We start from the raw sequence: 24,579 nt of genomic DNA on the forward strand, positions 1-24,579 counted from the left end.
CAGTGCACTTGTGAGGAAGGTTGAAATTTGGGTATGGTTAGTTTGCCCCTCAGGGCATTCATCCTTCGCATTTTCTCTTTGAAAGACTCGTGTTCCTAATTGAAGTGCTTGGTGATCCTGATGCCTCTTGTCCTCCTTCCAGGACCCCTGCAGTGGATCATGAGTTGGTAATGCCCACTGAGGACCTCTGGGAGCCATGTCAGACGAATCCGCCTCAGGGAGCGATCCAGACCTGGACCCGGACGTGGAGCTGGAGGATGCGGAAGAGGAGGAGGAGGAGGAGGAAGTGGCAGTGGAGGAGCACGGCAGGGATGACGCGGAAGACCTACTGGATGGTGAGTGGCTCTAGTGAGTGACATAGGTTGCCTTATTTTTTCTTCTCTTGGGTTTTTTGCTGGGAGAGCATGGTGTTTCCGGTTGCATTTCTTAGGTCATCTGTCATGAGAAGGTAGAGACTGGGAACACAGTAACAGTGAACTCATATGCTATTTCTCAAGAAATGGCTTGTTGTCCCTCTGCGTAGACCTCACTCTAGTCCTGGATGGACCTTTAGCATTTAACTCGTCTTTGACAGATGTGCAGATTCAGATTTGCAGATTTGAGAGTAGAGAATTCTTGCTCACTTCATGGATGAGTCAATGGCAGAGTCCTTGTGGAGAGACTTTGTGGTCTGGGGTCATGAATTCATGAGGTGACCACAGGTAGGCATGAGGGTAGCTGTGAGTTTCCTGAAATTATATTTACAGTTCTGCTTGTATGGACATGACAGAATTGTGTGGGGAGAGATTTTCAGATGATAGGCTCACAACTCCAGATGCTTATTGCATCTCCTGTAGTGCTGCTCTGCCTCCTAGCCACTTCCAGTGACTGTAAATTATTCCTGATGAGAGATTATTCCTGCACCTCTATAGCTGGTAGGCACCCCTCTGGATTCCTGTTTGGCTCACCCCTTCCTTTTCTCACAGCTTAATTGCAGTGGCATTGACTTTTTCTTTTCATCTTCAGTCTAATGTCAGGTCATCCGGGCAGCCACAGGGCTTCTCAGTTAATTCCAGGCTTTCATCGCATAGGATTTAGTTGTTTGTAAGATTCCTATTGACTGAGGAATAAAGTTTTCTCTCTTTATAACAAACCACCTTGGTAGGACGCAGCATTATACTAGGTTATCTTTGCTTGCATCTGAAGGAGCCTAGGAAGATGTGCTACTGCTTTTCTCCAGATTCAAGAAGGATGAACATGGATCCTCTTTCTTTGCTGAAGTACTATCTTCAGTTCTCATTCATGGTTATATGTTATATGGTTCGGGGATCAGTTTTCCCTCATTTAAACTATCTAGGAGTCTCTGCCCCATTTCTGCTTCCCCCACCTCTGGCAAGGAAATTACCATTTTATTTTATTTTATTTTTTCTTGATATTGTTTGCTGTCCACTGCTTGTTTATTCAGTTGGAGTCTCCCCAGTTGGTTCTGCAGTTCCTTTCTATAAAGTAGAATAAGTAGAAGTAATGGAAGATAGTGCTGGAAGGGTATACCACCAGACTGCCTTGCTTGGCTCTCATGGTTCTTAAGATGGCATTAGAGTCCCCAGGTACTGCATCAGTTTTTGCTTTTTATCATTTGGGTTCTCAGAATTATATTTTAAGATACCCTCTAGAACTCTTATCAGGTTTAGATCGGATTTAGGATGCTACTGGTAGGTATGGTGGATATATACACATTGTCTTCCCTCTTAGCTTTTTGGAATTCTGCCTTCCTTGCTAGGTTCTTAATTATTAAAAGAAAAGCAGATGCTTCTCTGAACTTCACTATTATTTATTTAAAAGTGGTGAGAATTGTAATTTGTCTCAGAATAGTGTAGCTATGCAACTGGAGTGGTTTTTTTGTTTGTTTGTTTGTTTGTTTAGATTTTGTTTATTTATTTGAGAGAGAGAGATAGCAAGAGAAAGCATGAGTAGGGTGGTGGGGAGAGGGACAAGCAGGCTCCCCACTGAGCAGGGAGGCCAGTGTGGGGCTTGATCCCAGGACCCTGGGATCATGTCCTGAGCCAAAGGCAGACACTTAACCACCCAGATGCCCCTGTAACGGAGTTTTTAAAAAAAGATTATTTATACCATTCTCAGATGAAATAATTTTTAAAAATTTGAAATGAGTTATTTTTATTACTTACAAAGTTCAGAGTGTTAGAAAAAAATGCTCTGTAGGTGCTTTCTTCTTCTCTTGCTCTGCTAGGGTATGTTCTTGGATTTTGATCAAGGATCCTTTTGATGTTTCACAGTAGTGTTAGAGCTCTACTCACCCAAGCACTCCCAAATGGAAGTGATGCTTCTGTTACTTGTGGCAACTCTGCCGCTGTTTTAGAGCTTAAAGTTTTCCTGGTTCTCTTATTTTGCACACTCTGCAATTTTGCTGAACCATCTGAGACCTGTCCATTTCTTCAGTCTTACCCTTCCTGCCTTGGCTTGCTGGTCATCCCACAGTCTTAATGGGTAGAGCAGCCAGCTATTCTAAAATTAGGAATGGCTATGAATAGTTTTAGCTGGTATGGTGTGATGTGGCCTTTTATTGTCTTAGAGCAGTGGTTCTCAATGTAGGATGATTTTGCCTCCCAGGGGACAATTGACAGTGTCTGAAAACACTGTCATGACTTCCATAAGGTGAGGGAGGAATGCTGCTGGCATCTTGTGGGCAGAGACCCGGGATGCTGCTAAACATCCTGCATTGCATAGGACAGCTCTGTCCTACACACAGTTATTGTCCCCAAGTATCAGTAGTGCAGAGGTTGAGAAACCCTTTCAGAAAGGAAACTGTTACTTGAAGTTTCATTTCTACTAGATGACAATAACTCACTTTTGTAGTGCTTCCTCATCATTTACACAAACATCTGAACTATCATACTCACCTTTTCAAAGAATTTTCTTTGGTGATTCCCTCTATTTGTGTTTGTTTTCTTTATAATTTCTGCTTTATAATATTCTTCCTCCTACTTCTTTTGAGTTTGTTTAGCAGTACTACCAAATTTCTTTTTCTTTAGTTTTTTTAAAAGATTTTATTTATTGGGGCCCCTGGGTGGCTCAGCGGATTAAAGCCTCTGCCTTCGGCTCAGGTCATGATCCCAGGGTCCTGGGATCGAGCCCCACGTCAGGCTCTCTGCTCTGCGGGGAGCCTGCTTCCTCCTCTCTCTCTGCCTGCCTCTCTGCCTACTTGTGTTCTCTGTCAAATAAATAAAATAAAATCTTTAAAAAAAAAAAGATTTTATTTTATTTATTTGACAGTGATCACAAGTAGGCAGAGAGGCAGGCAGAGAGAGAGGGGGAAGCAGGCTCCCTGCTGAGCAGAGAGCCCGATGTGGGGCTTCATTGCAGGACCCTGAGATCATGACCTGAGCCGAAGGCAAAGGCTTAACCCACTGAGGCACCCAGTCGCCCATTACTTCCAAACGTCTTAAGAATGTGCTTACCAGGGGGTGCCTGGGTGGCTCAGTGGGTTAAAACCTCTGCCTTTGTCTTGGGTTTCTGGGATAGAGTCCCGAGTAGGGCTCTCTGCTCGGCGGGGAGCCTGCCCCCCCCCCCCCCGCCTGCCTTTCCACCTACTTGTGATCTCTGTCTGTCAAATAAATAAATAAAATATTAAAAAGAAAAAAAAAAAAAAGAATGTGCTTACCAGGGCGCCTGGGTGGCGCTAACAGACAACTAACTCTTGGTTTTGGCTCACGACATGATCTTAGGGTCATAATATCAAACTCCACATCAGGCTTTGTGTTCAGCAGGGATTGAGATTTTTCTCTGCCTTTCCCTCTGCTCCTCTCACTCGTGCTCTCCCTCTCTTTCTCTCTGTCTCAGATAAATAAATAAATCTTTTTAAAAAAGAATGTGCTTATATTTGTTCCCCTAATAAAAACAGTTAAAACTATTAATTGCCCTCTAAGTACTGCTTTAGTTCATCCCCTCACAAGCATTTTGACACAGTTTATCTTACTTATCTTGATAATCCTAGGTGTTAGGTAGGGAAGATACACTTTAGAGATAAGGAAATTGAGGCTTAGAAAGGCAAGTGACCCACTCAGTATGACTTTGCAAGGAAGTGGCAAAGCTGGGCCTTTGGTTTCCAACGTGGTACTCCTTTTTCAAACCCATGCTGTTTGTGAGACCATAGGTTCATATCATTCCCTTGCCTGTAATGGGTTGCTTTCTCTCTTAGTTTGTGCTGTGAAGGAAGAAATTGATTAATACTATTGACAGAGATGAGAAGTAATAGCATGAGTAAAGGCATAGTAGAAAGGCAGGTATGACATATGCTAGAGAATGATAACCTACTTGCTATAGAACTGGACACATTAGGGGAATGACCAGAGTGAGACTGGAATGATAGCTGGGAATCAGTTTAGCGGGGAGTTTAGAATTTGTTTTAAAGGCAGCATGGGAATTGATGGAAGTTTTTACCAAGGAGCATTCATTAAACCTTTGATTTTTAAGAATGTTATTTAGCAGTATACAGAAGAGATGGCCTGTAGATAGTGAAGACCAAATAGGTCTGTGGTAAAACTTTATGGGAGGGATTAATGAGATTTTTGAACTGTTGGGATCAGTTGACCTGTATAGGAGGAGTAAATGGTCAGATTTGTTACAGTAAAATTTATAGGACTTGGTGACTTGTTGCATATGTGGGGCAGGTTGAAGACAGAATAGGTAAAGTCTGGGGGGATGATGAAATCTTTACAAAGGCGGAAGAATGGGGTAGATAGGAAGTAGATGGGGGAGTTAGAGGTATTTTTAGCTTTGCTGCATTATATGGGGCATTGTCTCCCCCTTGATATTGACCTTTGAATGTTGACTTGTGGGATAGTAGTCTGACAGCATGGAGGCTTTGGCTCTTGGGGAGCACCATGATTTGGTTTTTAAAAAGGTGGGGAGAAGACAGTGCTTTCCAATTTCTAGCATACTGGGGGGCTCTTGGCGTGTTATAAGACATTTTGGGTTTTTTTTTTTTAAGATTTTATTTATTTGACAGAACAAAGCGAGAGATCACGAGCAGAGGGAGCAGCAGAGGGAGAGGGCAAAGCAGGCTCTCCGCTGAGCAGGGAGCCCTATGAGGGGCTTGATCTCCGGACCCTGGGATCATGACCTGAGCCGAAGGCAGACGCTTAACCATCTGAGCCACCCAGGCGCCCCTGGATTGCTTTTTCATTTCCCTGTTTTTCTTCTCTTCTAATGCATGTATTAGATTTTCTCTATTCTCTTGGAATGGTGGGAGAAGTTAGGTGTTAGCACCTTTGGGACCTATCATTATCAGAGGCAGAAGTTCAAAACCTGGTGCCTGTGGTGCCAGGGTGGCTCAGTCGGTTAAGCATCTGCCTTTTAGATCAAGTCATGATCCCGGAGTCCTGGGGTTGAACCCCGCATTGGGGGGGGTGGTTCCTGCTCAGCGGGGAGTCTGCTTATACCTCTCCCTCTGCCCCATGTCCCCTGTGCTTGTGCTCTCTCTCTCTCGAATAAATAAATAAAATCTTTAAAAATAAAACAAAAAACCTGGTGCCCCTGGAATTGGCTTTCCTTATGCAAAAGTAGTTTTTCTGGCCCAGTATTTTCTTCTAGCTCAGCTTCAGGTCCAATATCTTGCCCTAGATAAGGTATTTTGAAATATTTAGATGTGGAGAACTTCTACAATAATCTAGCTTTTACAAAAAAAAAGTTTGTTTTCAGTTGCCATTTAATGTGTTTCAGTGAATGTGAAAGTGTGGCATGGCTGGTTCATGTCAGAGTCCTGTGTGTACTTGGCTTTGTAAAGAGATTTTCCTTTGCCTTGGTGTTTTGTTGGCACTTTTGTTTTTCTCATTATTACTGCGCTCTAATCCTACAGTGGATTCTTCCTTTCATGGCTTTAGCAACCATAAGTGATAAAGTTTAGATCAAGAGATATTTCCAAGGGTTTTCCTGTCTGTATACATGCAAAAATCTTAACATCTGTTTCCCCAAGGTAGCTTCTTATACCCCTGCAGCAGGGAGACAGAAGAGAAAAGTAGCAAGAAACCTGGGCCTAAATATGCCCTTATAGGTTGCACTGGCAGAGGACATGCTTAAAATTAAAAAAAATTTTTTAAACAAGAACGTCATGTGTTTCTTATTAACATCTGGATTAATGGATCCAATTCCTGATTTCGCTCATTCTGCAGGTGTATGATGAATCTTAGTTAATAGTATGATTCCCCTTCCACTACCACTTGTATTTGTTGTAGGCTACTTTTATTCTTGTGAAATATTTGCAAGGAAAATCCAGATTCCCCATTCTTTCCTACGATATGGTATTTTTACTTCATTACTTGTGCGAGTTTTTTTGGTCTTAGCCTGGTTCTCCATCAGGGTTGTGGGGCCACCACCACCACTCTTCTTCTGAGAGCATTCTACTCACCCAAGCTGTTTGGCCCATGTTATGAATAGCCTTGTTAAGCTAAGACAAGAGTAGGGTTTTTCTAAAGGAATTTTACTGGAGAAAAGACCAAGCCCTTAAAGAACTTACTGGTTGGGGTGCCTGGGTGGCTCAGTGGGTTGGGCCCACTGCCTTTGGCTCGGGTCATGATCCCGGGGTCCTGGGATTGAGTCCCGCATCGGGCTCTCTGCTTAGCTGTGAGCCTGCTTCCTCCTCTCTTTCTCTCTGCCTGCCTCTCTGCCTACTTGTGATCTCTGTCAAATAAATAAATAAATTCTTAAAAAAAAAAAAAAAAAGAACTTACTGGTTATTCTAAGAATGATTGCTTGCCAGAGGGTTTTATTTCCAAACTTGCTTCCCCAGGTTGCAGTAGACATATTGGGAGTTTATGGAGCTTCAGGATGAACATGACAAACTTGTTAGAGTGCCAATTTTATCAGGAGATCGGGGGAGTGGTGTTGGGGGTTGAGACTTTTGTACTTTAACTGGTAAGGAATTAAAAATATTTTTGTAATGAAAATTAAGCATAGAAACCACAATTCATATGCATTTTTAAGGTAAAATGGGATTTTTTTTTCAAATAAATTTTAGAGTATGAGTGCTTTTGTTTTTGTTTTTTAAACATTTTATTAATTTATTTGACACAGAGAGAGAGCAAGAGCACAGGCAGGGGGAGCAGCCGGCAGAGGGAGAGGGAGAAATAGGCCCCTGTGGAGCAGGGAACCCAATTTGGGGCTCAATCATAGGACCCTGGGATCATGACCTGAGCTGAAGGCAGATGCTTAACCAACTGAGCCACACAGGTACCCCAGTTTGAGTGCATTTTGAATGGTACCCTGGGAGTCCCAAAGGGATAAGAACATTTTCTGTGGGTATTTAGGACTCTTCAGTAGAAAAGTTTGAGAAGTCCTGGTTTAAGTTAGTCAAGATCTGGGCACAGACTGCCTTGATGGGTACATCTTTTTAGAAGGTGAAGGCTGCTTTTTTGTTTATTTTATTTTTGTCTGTTTTACATGACAAATCAGGATACTGAGATACTGGAATTGAAACTAGATATGTTCCTTCTGGAACCTGCTTCATGCTATCTTGTTGACAGAAAGCCAGCCTCCTGGATGTCAACTTTGGCCTTAGGCTGACCTCCTTCACTTTGGATCACTGGGTAGGGAAAGCCGATCATCTTCTCAACCCCTAGATCTCAGACTCTTCTGCAGGGAGTTTGCTTTTTGCTTTTTCTCTGACCCCATTCTATTTGTCTTCTTTGCTTACAATGCAAAGAATCGGGTAAAGTGTTCTAGGCAGAGGGCCAGGGCAAAGCCCTGGTGTGGGAACAGATTTGCTTGTTTAAGAATCAGGAACGTAGAGGCCATGGTGGCTGGAGCATAGAGAGGAAAGGCCAGAGTGGTCTGGGGTGAGATAGGAAGGGGCCTGAGCATATAGGGGCAGTGGTGGCAGTTTGAAATATACCTGGAATCCTGGGTTTATTTGTTTGAGTTCTGACTGTTGCACTTTCAGATTCTCACTGTGAGTTCTCGACATAATAAGTAAATAGTAGCAGTCTGCAGGAAAAGTTATGCTGTCTGAGCGGCTGCAAGTCAAAGAAGTGTGGGGAGCTTCTAGAAATTTGTACTAAGTCAGAATGGGTGGTTTTGTTTCATAAAGAATTGTACCTGGGAGTAGTGAGTTCAGCAGTCTAATGGGAATCCTACCCAATGTTCTCTTCCTCATATGGAAGAGGGCCTTCACAAGGGCCCATGGGCCTTCACAAGGCAGCATAAGTTATGGAGTTATAGTTTTCACCATTTATTATGGCATCTCTGTCACATAAGACATCCTTACTTTGAGCCTAGATTTATTTTCTAAGAATAGTTTTAAAGAAACTTTATGAAACCTCTGATTGCGTAATGTCCTAGATCTAGATCCGTCTTTGGAGAGTGTGTTTGGAATTTGAATAATATTTCAAAATCTATAATGCCAAATGGCTTGTTGACTTTACTGTTTAATAACTTTGTGATTGTGAGTAACATATGCTTATTAAATAAATATTGGAAATACATAGTATTATAAAGGACACAAAAATCACATGTAATTCCATCAGCCAGTGATAGCAAGATACTTCGTTGTAGTTTTCCCAGCCTTTTGCTATGCAGATGTGTATTTTTACAAAACTAGAATCCTGTTGTGTATCCCTTTTTGCATGTGCCATTTAAAAGTCTTCATAATTATAGTGACTTTGTAATTCCATGGCATTTCACTTATTTTTACTCTTCTAAGCTTTTATTTATTTATTTATTTTTTAGGCAGAGGCTTAACCCACTGAGCCACCCAGGCGCCCCCTAAGTTTTTATTTTTATTTATTTTTTTTTTCCTAAGTTTTTATTTTTAAAAAATAAAAAATAGGGAAGCGTATAACACCAAGAGTGAACCCTAATGTAAACTATAGGTTTTGGGTAATAATAATGTGGCAATGTAGGCTCATCCACTGTGTGTTACAGATGGACCACTTTGCTGGGTGATATTGATAATGGGGGAGGCTATGCATGTATTGGGGCGGGTGTATTTGATAAATCTCTGTACCTTCCTCTCAGTTTTTCTGTGAACCTAAAACTATGGGAATATCCTATGCCTCCAGTCTTTTATCCAGTGTTTTTAGTTTCCATTGATGATTCCTGCTTGTATCACTTACTAATATGGTAGCTGCAAAATGGTGATTTTTGTGATTCTATATTCCTTTTACATTTATTTGTATTTTTTGGTAAAGATGAGCTCTCCCTCCCCACTTTTATTTTTCTTCATCCTCCTCCTCATTATTATTATTATTTATTTTTTAAAAATATCAATATGGTCTCAGATCCTTTTTTGAAAAATTCTGTGTGATAGAGGCACCTGGGTGGCTGAGTCACCCATGGTTAACCATCTGACTTCCACTCAGTTCATGATCTCAGGGGTCCTGGAATTGAGCCCTGCATGGGACTCCATGCTCAGTGGGGGGTCTCCCTCTTCCTCCGACTGTCCCCCTGCTCGTGCTTCCTCTTTCAAATAAATAAAATCTTGAAAAATTCAGTGTGATAGAATCCATTCCTCTTGTTCATTTTTTTTTTTTCCCTAAAGATTTTATTTATTTATCAGAGAGAGAGAGAGAGGGAGAGCGAGCACAGGCAGACAGAATGGCAGGCAGAGGCAGAGGGAGAAGCAGGCTCCCCGCCGAGCAAGGAGCCCGATGTGGGACTCGATCCCAGGACGCTGGGATCATGACCCGAGCCGAAGGCAGCTGCTTAACCAACTGAGCCACCCAGGCGTCCCACCTCTTGTTCATTTTGATGCTCAAATTGTCCCAGAGTTGGCTAGTGGGAGCACCTTACAGCTAATTTCACTGTTCCTTTGGACGCATTCCCTATAGTTTGTGAGCACTTCCTTTTCTTTCTGGCACAGCAGTGTTCCAGACCTTGCTTGTATTTTCTCTGTTCCAACCTGGGAACTGGCTTTTTCTCCAAAGATTGTTGGTTTCTTTTAGAGGGAAATGGTACTTAGAAGCTAAGATCTGGGCTATACATATGCTCATTACTACTGGAATATTATTGATTATAGGCTCTTTTGGTCTGTAGAGCCAGGAAATACATTTATTTAAAAAATTGTGTTCATAAACAGCGCTCTAAACTTTAAAACTTCTATTTCCTATTTGTATCTTCCTCCCACAGTGATAACTTGGTTTTCAGCATCAGTGTATTTATTAATTTGCTTAGTTTTACAGTAGGTTCAAATAATTTCAGATGTTTTCGCTACAAACAATAAATCTAAAGTTCAAGAGTTTTTTTTTTTTTTTAAAGATTTTATTTATTTGCTGACAGAGATCACAAGTAGGCAGGAAGGCAAGCAGAGAGAGAGGAGGAAGCAGGCTCCCTGCTGAGCAGAGAGCTTGATGTGGGGCTCGATCCCAGCACCCTGGGATCATGACCTGAGCCGAAGGCAGAGGCTCCAACCCACTGAGCCACTGAGGCACCCCAGTTCAAGAGTTTTTTTGCAGTTTTTTTCTTTTAATATATCCCACTAAGCTATTTAGTTAGAGTATTATATAGTTGGATTTTTGTTTTTTTTCCCCAGGCTTATTAAAGTTTAATTGTGCTATGTATATATCCCTAAAACTATCATCAAAATCAAGATAATGAGCATATGCCTTACTCCTGAAAGTTTCCTTATTCCCTTTTGAAGTCCTTCCCTCCTTTTCCTGCCCTGTGCCTAGTGAACCACTGATCTGCTTTCTGTCTTTATTGATTATATTTTGGTATAAATGAAACCACATAGGGTATTCTCTTTGGGGGCATCTGGCTTCTTGCACTCAGCATAATTAAGATTCATCCATTTTGTGTATATCATTTGTTCATTTCTTTTCATTTCTGAGTAGTATTGGATAGTATAGATACACCCCAATTTGTTTATCCATTCTATGTGGGTTCTTTCTTCCTCTCTTCTTCCCTTCCTCCTCCTTTCTTTCTTTCTTTCTGTGTTAACTATAAAGGAAGCCACTATTGAACATTCATATATAAGCCTTTGTATGGATATGTGCTTTCATTTTACTTGGATAATGGATTTTGTCATCTTTATTAGCTATCCAGGTCACGGGGAATTGGATAGAACTGAGTGAGAATAGAACATAGTGACATTTTGGTAGAGACTTCCCTTTAGATTAACCATGAATGTTCAGTGAATAAGATTATTTATCTGCCTGTAGCTCCAGGTGACTGTTTTGTAGCCCACAGACCAACATCTATTTACAAGACTCTCAGAGTAGACTGTTAAATGCATTAGTTGAAGTGAAGTTGTTGTTGTTGTTGTTGTTGTTGTTTTTTTAAGATTTTATTTATTTGAGAGAGAGAGAAGGAGAGGGGCAGAGGGAGAACCAGGCTGTTTGATGAACAGGGAGCCAGACATGGGGCTCAGTCCTAGGACCCTGGGATCATGACCCGAGCTGAAGGCAGACACTTAATTGATTGAGCCACCCAGGCACCCAGAATGAAGTTTTTATGAGAAAGGTACCTAATAGAGTCTTTTAGGAGCCAAATTGTTTAAAAAGCTGTGTAGTCCAGTGAGTCTCAGTGCCTAAAAGAGTGGTGGGTCCCAAAAAGAGAACAGAGGACATCAGGAGAGCAGTACAGTGTGTGAGTGACAGAGGAAAGGAATGCATTCATTTAGTCATTCAGTAATATTTATTGAGCACTTTTTGCTAGGCAATGTCATGGGTGTTGGAGATAGAGCAGGGAATAAAATTGCCTCTATACAGGGGATTTCTATTTATTAGGTAGAGACAGATGATAAATACATAAACAGGGTGTCAGAAGGTTTTAAGTGCTATGAAGAAAGGGGGACTAGGTAAATTATAAATGTGGTGTGGTTCTATTTTATGTAGCATGGTCATGAGAGACCTTACTTGATCAGGGGACTTTTGAGTGAGTCATGAAGGAAATTAGGGGGCTAGACTGGTGGTTGTCTAGGGAAAGAGCATTCAAGACAGGTAGGATAGCAGAAGCAAAGATCTAAAGGCAGGAGCTTTCTTAATGTGTGGAAGAAACAACAGGGAGCCATGGTAGCTGAAGCAGTGTATGCTGGGATGAGGGTGATCGAAGAGAGACCATGGGATCAGACTGCATGGGCCTTATTATGTGATGTGGGAGCTGCTAGACCGTTTGAGCAGAGGAATGAGATCTGGTCTAGGTTTTAAAAGATCACTGTGACTGATAAGTCAGGAGCAGGCTAACGGAGATAAGGTCAAAAGACTAATTAGGAAGATACTGCACAATCCAGGCAAGAGGTGATGGTGGCTTGGTGGTTAGTAGTTGAATTCTGGATATGTTTCGAAGATAGAGCAATAGGATTTGTTGATGAAGTGGATATAGATTGTGTGAAAGAGAGAAGATAAGGATGGGTTCCAAAGCTTTTGGATTGAACAACTTGAATGTGCCGTTTTCTGAGCTTGGGAAGATTGGGAGAGGCATAGATTAGAGACAGATAAAACTTTAGTTTTGGAAACATGTTAAATTTGACATGGTTTATGTCTCCAAGTTGAGATGTCTAGAAGGCAGTTAGATTATGGAGTTGAAGTTCAGAGGAGAACTCTACATTGATGATAAAACATGGGCTATATCAGTATGTAAATGTATGTCATGGGACAGGATGAGATCATTCCAGAAATAAGAGAAGTGGCCTGAGTGACTAAGAGCTGGACACTCAAAGGTGGGGAGGGGGATGAAGATGGTCTAGGAAAGAAGACTGAGAAGAAATGGCCACTGAGGCAGTAGGAAAGAGAAAAATGCTATGGTAGCCCTCACCCCCCATTGTATTTCACAGCAGCTGTGATCAACCATGTTACTTAAAGATAAACAATAGCTAGGATAGTGTGAGGAGTAAGAATTGACTGTTGGATATTTGCAATATTTGCAAATCAATCAATGTGATACATCACATCAAATAAGAGAAAGGATAAAAACTGTGTCATCATTTCAATAGATGCAGAAAAAGCATTTGACAGAGTACATTCATTCATGATAAAAACACTCAATAAAGTAGGTTTAGAGGGAACATACCTCAACATAATAAAGGCTCTATATAAAAAACCCACAGCTAATATCATCATCAGTGGGGAACAACTGGGAGCTTTTCCCTTAAGGTCAGGAGTAAGACAAGGATGTGCACTCTCACCATTTTTGTTCAGCATAGTACTGGATGGAAGTCCTAGCCACAGCAGTCAGACAACAAAAAGAAGTAAAAGACATCCACTTCAGTAAGGAAAGAGTAAAATTTCCACTGTCTGCAGATGACATGATACTATATATAGAAAACCCTACAGACTCCTCCAGAAAACTACAAGAACTAGTAAATGAGTTAAGTAAGATCACAGGATACAAAATCAACATACAGAAATCTGTTGCATTTCCATACGCTAATAAAGAAGCAGCGAGGGAAAAATTAAGAAAAGAGTCCCATATACAATTGCACCAAAAATAGTAAAATACCTGGAAATAAACTTAATCAAACAAATGAAAGAAGTGTATTCTGAAAACTGTAAGATATTGATGAAAGAAATTGAAGACGACACAAAGAAATGGAAAGACATTCTTATACTCATGGGTTAAAAAAAGAACAGATATTATTAAAATGTCTATACTACCCACAGTTATCTACAGATTTAATGCAGTCCCCATCAAACTACTAATAGCATTTTTATTGGACCAGAAAAAATAATCCTAAAATTTGTATGGAACCAAGAAAGACCCCAAATAACCAAAGCAATCTTGGGAAAAAAAAATTTTTTTGAAGGTATCACAATTCCAGACTTCAGGTTATATTACGGAGGTGTAATAATCAAACCAGTATGGTACTGGCACAAAAAATAGACACACAGATCAATGGAACAGAATAGAAAGCCCAGAAATAAACCCACAATTATATAGTCAATTAATCTTTGACAAAGGAGGAAAGAATATGCAATGGTAAAAGGTCTCTTCAACAAATGGTGTTAGGAAAACTGGACAGCTACATGCAGAAGAATGAAAGTGGACCACTTTCTTACACCATACACAAAAATAAACTCTAGATTAAGGACCTAAATATGAAGCCTGCAACCATAAAAATCTTAGAAGAGAGCACAGGCAGTAATTTCTCTGACATTGGTTATAGCAGTATCTTTCTGGATAGGTCTTCTTGAAGGCAACGGAAACAAAAACAAAAATAGACTTCTGAGACTTCCTCAAAATAAAAAAGTTGCACAACAAAGGAAACAACCAACAAAATTGAAAGATAGCCAACTAAAGGGGAGAAGATATTTGCAAATGACATATTTGATAAAGGGTTAGTATCCGAAGTATAAAAAGAATTCCTACAACTCAACACTGAAAAAAACCCCAAATAATCCAATTTAAAAATGGGCAGAAGAGATGAACAGACTTTTCTCCAAAGAACATATCCAGATGGCCAACAGACACATGAAAAGATGTTCCACATCATTCAACATCAGGGAAATGCAAATCAAAATAATAATGAGATATCACCTATACCTGTTAGAAATGCTAAAGTGAAAAACAAACAAGTTTTGGCGAGGATGTGGAGAAAAAGGAACCCCCGTGTACTGTTGGTGGGAGTGTAAACTGGTGTAGCCACAGTGGAAGACAGTATGGAGATTCCTCAAAAAATTAGAACTACCCTAGAGTCCAGGAATTGCAGTACTGGGTATTTACCCCAAAATTACAGAAACATGAATTCAGAGAGATACATGCACCACTATGTTTATTGAGGCATTATTTATGATAGTCAAATTATGGCAGCAGCCCAAGTATTCATCAGTAGATGAATGGATAAAGAAGATGTGTGAACACACACACACACACACACACACACACACACACAGGAATATTATTCAGCCACAAAAAAAGAATGAAATCTTGCCATTTGCAACAACATGCATGGATCTAGAGAATATAGTGCTAAGTGAAATAAGCCAGTCAGAGAAAGACAAATACCATATGATTTCACTCATATGTGAAATTTAAAAAATGAACAAAGGAAAAAAAAAAGTCACAAACCAAAAACCCAGACTCTTAACTATAGAGAACAAACTGATCCTTACCAAAGGGAAGGTAGGTGGAGGTATGGGTAAAATAGGTGAAGGGGATTAAGAATAGACTTACCTAATTTTTTAAAAGATTTTATTTATTTATTTGATAGAGTGAGAGAGTACAAGAAGGTGGAGCAGCAGAGGGAGAGGGAGAAGGAGAAGCAGGCTCCCCATGAGCAGGGAGCCTGACACAGGGTTTGATCCCAGGACCCCGGTATCATCATGACCTGAGCTGAAGGTAGACGCTTAATCCACTGAGCCATCCAGGTGCCCCAAGAATAGACTTATCTATTTTTTTTTTTTTAAGATTTTGTTTATTTGAGAGAGAGCGTGCATGAGCAAGGGGAGGGGCAAAGGGAGAGGGAGAAGAGGATTCCCCACTGAGCATGAAGCCTGATGTGGGGCTTGATCCCAGGACCCTGAGATCATGACCTGAGCTAAAGGCAGCTGCGTAACTGAAAATGCCACCCAGGTGCTCCAAGACTAGACTTTTATTGATGAGCACTGAGTAACATATGAAACTATCGAATCACTGTAATGTACACCTGAAATTAATGTAACACTGTTAACTACACTAGAATTAAAATTTAAAAAGAATAATTAGCTGTTGGATTTAGCAGCATGGGAGTCCTTGGTGTCTTTGATGAGCAGTTTTAGTGCCCATGACAGGGGCTTAAACAAGAACAGGTGGAGAGAAATTGGAGACCCCAAGTATAAACAATGTTTTGAGGAGTTTTGGTATAAAAGGAAATGAAAAAAGCTGTAAATGAAGGGGTATCTGAAATCAAGGAAAGGCTTTTTTAAAAGTTAAAAGATCTTATCCTTTGTTGACTTTTTGCCAGTGGGGCTTATTAGGTAGGGAGGGAGAAATGGATGATGCAGGAGAGTTGGGGGGCAGTACCTACTGGCTCAAGCCACGCCTCAGAAAAAGCCTTTGCCTCAGTCATAGTGTTTGATAGAGAGGAGTGCCCCTCAGGGCAAGGTAATCATCTGCATCTAAATTTTTGTGATCTTGGGCAAGACCTTGCTCAGCCTTTAGGTTCACTTCCACAAGATGAAATTCTGCCATTTGAATCTAGATCTGTTTTCTTATTCTGGATGAAGACAAAGAAGGATGTGCATGTTTTTAGGAACAAAGAAGAATCACCAAAGCAGAGAAAAGGGCTGTGAATCAGCATGGAAGGCCAGTTTAGCCATGTGACTGAATGTAATACAGACAGCATTTCAGCATTTTTTTTCTCAACTTAGATGACCAGCACCATTCCTTAAATTACGGATTTAAGACATTGGTGCTTGGGTGGCTCAGTCAGTTAAGCATCCTACTCTTGGTTTTGGCTCAGGTCATGATACCAGGGTGCTGAGATCTAGTCCTGCATCAGCCTCAGGACTCAGTGTGGAGTCTGCTTGTCCCTTTCCCTCTGCTCCTCCCCCTGCTCACTCACTTGTGTGCGCGCTCTCTCTCTCTCAAATAAATAGATAAAATATTTTATAAAAATTACAGATTTAAGGGGAGCCTGGGTGGTTCAGTGGGTTAAGTCTCTGCCTTTAGGTCAGATCATGATCTCGGTCCTGGAATTGAGTCCCGCATCAGGCTCTCTGCTCAGCAGGGAGCCTGCTTCGCCCCCCACTGTCTCTCCATGCCTCTCTGCTTACTTCTGATCTCTGTCAAGTAAATAAATAAAATCTTTAAAAAAAATTACAGATATAAGATTAAAAAAAAACTTTTTGTTTGAGTAGGCTTCATGCTCAGCGTAGAATCCAGTGTAGGGCTTGAATTCACAACCCTGAGATCGAGAACTGAGCTGAGATCAAAAGTCATACGCCTAACTGGCTGAGCTACCCAGGTGCCCCAGGACAGATCTTTTTATTCTGTATTTGTTCTCTCCTCCTCCTCTCCAACCCCAGAAAGTTGTATCACCTTTTCCCGAGACAACTTGAATATTGTTAGACTGATTTTTCAGAATAACCTAAATCAAAGACTTTAGGTTGACTTTTTTTTTTTTAATTTAAATTTTACATAGCTAATACACAGTGCTGTATTGGTTTTTGGAGTAGAATTCAGTGAATCATCACTTACATATAGCACCCAGTGCTCATCACAACATGTGTCCTCCTTAAGAATGCAAACTGGTACATCCACTCTAGAGAAGAGTATGGAGATCCCTCAATAAGTTAAAAATAGAACTACCCTACGATCCAGCAATTGCACTACTATATATTTACCCAGAGGATACAGAAATACACATTTGAAGGGGTACATGCACCTTGATGTTTATAGCAGCATTGTTAACAATAGCCAAACTATGGAGAGAGCCCAAATGTCCATCATTTGATAATAAAGAAGGGGTGTGTGTGTGTTCATGTGCGCACATGCACACACAATGGAATATTAGCCATCAAAAAGAATGAAACTTAACATTTATAGTGATGTGGATGGAGCTAGAGTGTATTATGCTGAGTGAAATAAGTCAGTCAGAGAACGATAGGGTGATTTCTTCTTAGAAATGAAGTAGTGTCAATTTTGATTCAATTTCCTGTCCTCCTTTTCTGCATGCTAGGCTTAAAGACACAAAGGGGCAGAGTTTGGGTGTGCTGGGGGCAGAAGATTGTTTTGTAATCTGCATCAGGAAAGCATGTCAGATACTGACGCAGTTGTTCAGAGTGACTTTGAAGGACCTTTAGCCCTCCTTCCCAGTAATCCAGGGAGTGGGAGCTTCTGATTATAGGTTTTATTTGCATTTCTCTGATTACTTAAGTTCTTGGCCTTTTTCCATATGCTTATGACCGTTTTCACTTTTGTAAAGTGTCTGAACTCATTTTTTGGAGCACTTTTCTTCCCTTTCATCTATTTCTTATTGATTTATAGAAATTCTTCGTATCTGGATATGAACCTTATTGGGTACACATAAATACCCATCTTTCCCTTCTGTATTGCTTGATTTTTTACCCTCTTGTGTTTTCTTTTTCGGGCAGTTTTTATGCTCCTTTTTAAATTGTATTTTTGATGAGTAGATATTTTAATTATAATGAAATTGAATTTATTTTTTCCCTTTATGTTTAGTGCTTTAGGGCTACCCCAAGGTCATAAAGATATTCTCCTATTTTCTAGAAGCTTTAAATGTTTTACCTTCACATTTAGGTCAGTGATCCATCATGAACTGATTTTTGTATGGTATGTGGTTGGGGTCAAGGTTCATCCCTCTCTTCCCCAAATATGATTATCTAATTGATCTGGCATGCTGCATTGCATTTTCTTGTACCTTTCATTGTAAACTGAGGCACAGTACATATGTAGCTCTGTCTCTAAACTCTGTTTTCCTTCCACATAATTTCCATGAAGGGAAATGGGAGTAGAGGAGAAATTATGCAGAGTGGTGGCTAAGAATGAGAGCTCTGGAGACAGATCAGCCACTTCAGTTCAAACCCTCTCTTTACTACTTAGACCTTTTTGAGCAAGTTTTCTTTCTGTAAAATGGGAATAATTTTAGCATTATCTACTTAAAAGGGCTGTTTTGAGGACTGAATAAGTTAGTGGTATGTACATGTGTATGTATGTATGGAGACTCCATGCCTGGCACGGAGTCCATGCCAGGCTCAGACTCAACTGAGATCAAGATCTCAGCCGAGACTAAGAGTCTGACACTTAACTGACTGAGCCACCCAGGCACTGCCATGTTTCTTGTATTTGTGACATGAATAAATCTAACTGATAACAAGCCTTACTGGTCGAGTGAGCCCCAGTGCTCTGGGAGCAGGGCTGGTGACTTAGAGCAGTTATTGTATGCCCTCGGGCATGACTGGGTACAGTGTGTTGGGTCCATATCTCACAGGGCTCACCACAGACCTGGTGCTCGGCCCACAGCCATTCATTCACCAACTGCTTTGTCTGTCCTGACTTCAGACTTCCCAGCAACCTTCCTGAAGGGAAGTTCTTTAAGTATTTCCTGAATTGTCTTCTGAAGTCTTAAAGTAGTCTTCGGTCCTGTTCAGAGTATAGAAGCAGGATGTGCTAGTTTCACATAAAATTCCCCAAACAGCGTACCAAGAGAGAAAGCAGCAGTTATTAACCTTTTCTCCACAGGTGGTATTGACAGGCACTGAAGCCTAGAAGTGCTGGGCACACACTGAAGTAAAAATAAAAAGGAAGAAATCTAGGAACGCTTTCAAGAGGCTAACCTTTAGACAGACACCTGAAAGAGAGTATCGGTTAGAAGTAAGTTAGAATCTAACATGTACTTGTTAGATAAGGAGATGGGGAAAGGAGGGACACAGCATCCTGCTTTGGAGACTAAAGAGCATGGAACGGAGGGTTGTGGGTGGAGGGAGGTACTTGGTGGTCAGAGAGAAGGCAGCAATCAGGAAAGGCCTGATGGATTTCAGATTTTATCCGAAGGGCACAGGGAACAATTTTAAAGTGTTTTTAGAAGATCCTGGTGGTTAGAGACTGACTGGAGCAGATTCAGAAAACACACTCCTTTCTGCAGTGTGGGTTGAGGTTGGCGGGGAGCAGTCAGGAGGCAGGGAGACTCTGGAGGCCAGAGCAGGAACCCAACCAGGTAGTACAGTGGTGTGGAGAGAAGAGGAGAGGGATAGTTAGGTACCTTCTTCAGGCACAGAACTCATGACTACATTTGAGGAGAGAAGAGGAGAGAGTGACCGGGTATGGTGGAGCTCTAAAGAGTTGCTACTCTGTGGGGTGCAAGGTGCTGGGAGAGCCACTGTGGAATGTTCTTTCACTATAGAGACTTTGTACGTCCGTTCTTAGCCTTTCTTTTTATTTTTAATTGTCCCCTTCACCCATCAGGAAGCAAGGCTGCAGTGTGCTTCTGGCTAAGTACACATTTTCTTTGCATTTTCTACAGCCCCACAGAAAACTTTTTTTTTTTAACTTTTTAAAAAAAATTTATTTATTTGACAGAGATCACAAATAGGCAGAGAGGCAGGCAGAGAGAGAGAGGAAGAAAAGCAGGCATCCCACTGAGCAGAGAGCCCGATGCGGGGCTCGATCCCAGGATCCTGGGATCATGACCTGAGCCGAAGGCAGAGGCTTCAACCCACTCAGCCACCCAGGCGCCCCTCTTGTTTTATTTTTTAAAATGATTGGTCAGAAAGGGTCTTACCTGTCTTTCTCTGACCAGAGTTACTCTCTAGCCTTTTGCATTCATGGAGTTAACATTTAAGGTTGCAACCAACAAGACTGTTACGAAGGTCTGTGGTGTGCACTAGTTTGCTGTTTTGCCAAGGTGTGACTTTCAGTGATGTTCTCTTGAGGCTGGGCAGCGGGGACTGATGATTGGCCCTGCCCTCCACAGCATCTGCTCCTCAACCTACCCTGTTCTCAGCTCTCAGATCAGAAATTCTGATCATTAAGAGTTTGAAGGGATCATTTAAATGTTTCAGTTACACGTGAATGCGTTTTGTAAGAAAATCATGTGCTGTAGCTGGGTTCCCATTTTACGAAGGTATCTTCTTTTCTCCTGTGGCTTTCTCACCATGATGTCTGTTGTGAAGTCTGATGGACTCTATGTTTGTGAAGCTCCAGTCTTTGTTTACAGCCTCTTCTCAACTAATGAATCCTTCTGGGAGTTTTGTGGTTTTGTTTTTTTTTGTGGTTTGTAGCTTCAGTGCTTCAGCGTGTTCATCAGTAGAATGGAATAGTAAAAAGAGTTCTGTTGATTACCCCGCCTCCCCATACAGGTTACTAGCATGCTTTTGTTTGTCCATTGGACCAGTTTTACTGTCTTCTTCATTTTTGGTTAACAGGTGCAAGAACAGATTTTGGAGGATTATCACCTTAGTGGGTGTACCCAAGCCCTCTCAAAAGAAACGAAATGAGCTGTTGGTATTTATTTCTCTTTGCTCATTCCCTCTTGAAAGAGGCAGCACTTGGGGCTACTGGGTGGCTCAGTTGGTTAAGCGACTGCCTTCCGCTCAGGTCATGATCCTGGAGTCCCGGGATTGAGTCCCAAATCAGGCTCCCTGCTCAGCAGGGAGTCTGCTTCCCCTCTGAGCCTCCCCCTTCTCATGCTCTCTCTCTCTCATTCTCTCTCTCATATAAATAAATAAAAATATTTAAAAAAAAAAAAAGAGGCAGCACTTATGCCATCCTAGTTTCCTCTTGCTTGTTGTGGACACCCTTAATGGGGCTCTGGCGGAGTTTGCATGTTACGGAAAGATTAATATGTTCTTCTGTGCTTCTGGCACCATTTAAAAGTGGATTTCCAGGTGGGGGAATGGGTGTGGGGCTTTACCAGCTGAGTTCCAGACGGAGGAGCTAGGCTTGTTCTCTTCATTCTTCTTTTAAAATCCCTACTTTGGGAAAGCAGAGATCCTGTTTGCCCCTCTAAATCTCAGCTCTCAGGCTCAATGGGAATGCCAGGAGATTGCTTTCTAGCCTCCTTGAGAAAGTCTTGCCAGTTGGGAGTCTCGATGAAGAGGAGGAAGCCCAGCATGGACTGACATGGCCCTTGAACCAGCTCCAGTTCTGACACCTCTTTCTGGTTATATAACATCAAGCAGCTGCAGCTTCCGGAACCACTTTATTCTTTGTAGTGCTGAATGGCTGGTGGAGGAAGCACTGACCCTTTAGTGATTCCGAAGTTACCAGGAATAATTTAAGCTTGAGTATTTAATTCTATTTTTATTTCTCCCTTGTTTGAATCACTCATACTTTGGGAAACAAGCAAGGAAACATTCCATTGCTTGTCTTCCCGTTAAGATCCCTAGCCTGTTCCTTTTTACTGGAGAGATGAAGAGACCTTTGGAAGTAAAATTTTGAGGAAAGAGTAGCCAGTCTATTGTCACTTGAGGCCTTTAGCAGAGTCTGGAAGGAAGAACCCCTCTCCCCCAATCTCCCACCCCAGGCAGCTGGTCTTAGGTGGCTAGGTGCTTCAGTCACCAGGTGCCTTGGCTCAGCTTTTGCTCTTAGATGGGCTACAGCTGGTTTTAGATAGGCTTCAGCTCTTTCTACACCTTCACACCCTGGGCACTGGGGTTTCTTTTCCTTAATGTGTTCTGATGGCTAGGTGTGGGGTTGGTTCCAGAATTCTGGGGGATGGCAGGATGGTATAAATCAGGCTGAGTGTGTGATTGAGCATTTGTGTTTAGCTTGAAGACTTAAGGAGGGACAGAATTAGTGGATGTTTTCTCATGGCTGATGGAATAATAAAGTTGGAGAAAGTGGGGAAATACTTCAAGAACCAGCGTAAATTTCTGAAGTAATGATTTCAGTTTTGACTACTAGAGGTACTGAAATTTTTCAGAATTATAACTGTTCTTTGTTATATTCTGGATATACTAAACCTTTGTTATTTATATTGTAAATAGCATCTAGTCTATGGTTTATCTCTTAACATCATTCATAGTGTTCTTTTTTTTTTTTTTTTAAGATTTTATTTATTTGACAGAGAGAGATCACAAGCAGGCAGGCAGGCAGGCAGAGAGAGAGGAGGAAGCAGGCTCCCTGCTGAGCAGAGAGCCCGATGGGGGCCTCGATCCCAGGACCCTGAGATCATTACCTGAGCCGAAGGCAGCGGCTTAACGCACTGAGCCACCCAGGCGCCCCATAGTGTTCTTTGTTGTAAAAAAAAATCTGTAATTTTATTGTAGTTTAAGCTTTTCCATTTTTTTTTTAAAGATTTTATTTATTTATTTGACAGAGACACAGCGAGAGAGAGAACATAAGCAGAGGGAGTAGAGGAGGGAGAAGCAGGCCTCCCGCAGAGCAGGGAGCCAGATGTGGGGCTCTATCCCAGGACCCTGGGATCATGACTTGAGCTGAAGGCAGATGCTTAACGACTGAGCCACCCAGGTGCCCCTCCATTGTTTGAGAGTCATTTCTTTCATGGGTGAAAAAGAAAGAGGACATAGGAGAGGCATATTTTAAAGATTGAAATGTGGTTTTCATCATCCTCTTTTGTTTTATTTGGATTTTTAAATTTTTATTTCATGAAATTATTTTAGATATTACCTTGTCTATAAGACTTTTTAGTAGAGCTAGGCATTTGCTTTACATTTTCTCATAACTCCTTAAATATTAGTTACAAATTAGGCTAGACTCTTTCAAGGTAACAGCCTTAGTCTGTCTGTCTTTCCACCTTTGCTCAGAGGTTCCTGCTTTCCTGTTTTGCTGAGAGCCCTGTAATTCTTACCTTTGGTTGCAGAGGTGGCCAGAAATCATCATGATGCTGAGTAGAATCAAAATTAAATTGTTCTGCAACACAGGGCTAGAATTTCAGATTGGTTGAAAATATGTGTAGTTGTGTTTACAAGTGAATGTTTTTTTATAGTTTTTGTCTTGATTGTGCTAAAAGCAGTGGTTCTCATCAGGGATTGGTTTTGTTCCCAAGGGGACATTTGGCAATGTCTGGAGATATTCTTGGTGGTCACAGCTGGGAAGGTGTGACAACGAACCTGGCTGGGGATGCTGCTGAAGGTCCCCACAATGCACAGGGCAGTCTTCTACAACAAAGCATTATCCAGTCTAAAATGTCGACAGTGCTGAGGTTGAGAAAGCTTGTGCAGCCCTGGTATCTGAAAATGTTTTGCATTCGTTCTCCTCCCCTGTGAGAGCCCAGTGGGAAGTCTGGCCATTTCTTTTCTTCCTAAGTAGTAGGTTGTTTCATGAGTTAGTCAGAATGGTATTGGTTCCCTTGTTAAAAATGTGTTTAATTTAGGATTTGCTAATGCTCCTTAGTATTAATACTGTGAAGATTTATTCTTCCAAGGAACAAGTATGATGATAATTTTTTTTACTCATTCTGACTTCCATGACTATTTTGAATGTGAATCGCATTTTGGCTTGCATGAGTTTTAAACTTTTTTAGGCCTGTTGGCAAATCTATTGGCTTACCATGACATTTGTACAGTACAGAGAACTCTTGATCCCAGAGAACTATCAATGTGTGCCTACATATGATAAATAAACATATTTAATAAGATCTGGTATACTCTTTTTTATTGCTGGTAGATTTTTAAATTCATACATATTTTTCTCTAGTAAGTTTTTAAAGATTCATTTTAAAATTTATTTTAAAGAGAGAGATTGTGTGCATGCATGTGAATGGAGGGAGGGACAGAGGGAGAGGGAGAAGGTGGAAGCCGACCTCTCCCCACTGTGTGGAGCCCGCCATGGGACTTGATCCCTCGACCCTGAGGTAATGACCAGAGCCCAAATCAGACTGGGGTTGCCTGAGCCACCCAGGTGCCCCTCTAATAGCAACTTTTATAAAAAACAAACTCATTAAAAAAAAATTGAAGACAATTTTTTGAGCCTCTCTTATGTAGCAGGCATTTTATGTTTGGCTTTAGAGATACAGTGGTGAATGAGGTGGACAGAATCCTTGCCCTAAAGGATCTACAGTCCAGAAGGAGAGACAGATATTAAGTGTTGAATCAAATTATTAAAATAACTTCAGATTTTGATAAGAACCATGTAGACCAAGGGAGGGAAAGAGCCCCAGGGGTAGGGAGGAAGGGTCTACTTTAGCCTGGGTGGTGGAGTGGGGGTGGGGCTCTCTGAGGGTGTAGCATTATGCTTGTCTTTTCAAAGAATGAA

The 24,579-nt window shown here is 41.3% G+C and overlaps 1 protein-coding gene across 6 annotated transcripts in view; it reads left to right on the forward strand.

Moving 5' to 3' along the window:
- RAD54L2 (RAD54 like 2) overlaps positions 1-24,579 on the forward strand; it is a 117,298-nt gene that overhangs the window by 42,597 nt on the left and 50,122 nt on the right. For all 6 annotated transcript variants that reach the window (XM_032321048.1, XM_032321077.1, XM_032321056.1 and 3 more), the window contains one exon: positions 143-335. In XM_032321048.1, the coding sequence (XP_032176939.1) occupies positions 197-335 (139 nt within the window). In that variant the 5' untranslated portion in view covers positions 143-196. The remainder of the gene's footprint in view (positions 1-142; positions 336-24,579) is intronic.

Source organism: Mustela erminea, chromosome 1, assembly GCF_009829155.1.
Source record: "Mustela erminea isolate mMusErm1 chromosome 1, mMusErm1.Pri, whole genome shotgun sequence".
Lineage (NCBI taxonomy): Eukaryota > Metazoa > Chordata > Mammalia > Carnivora > Mustelidae > Mustela > Mustela erminea.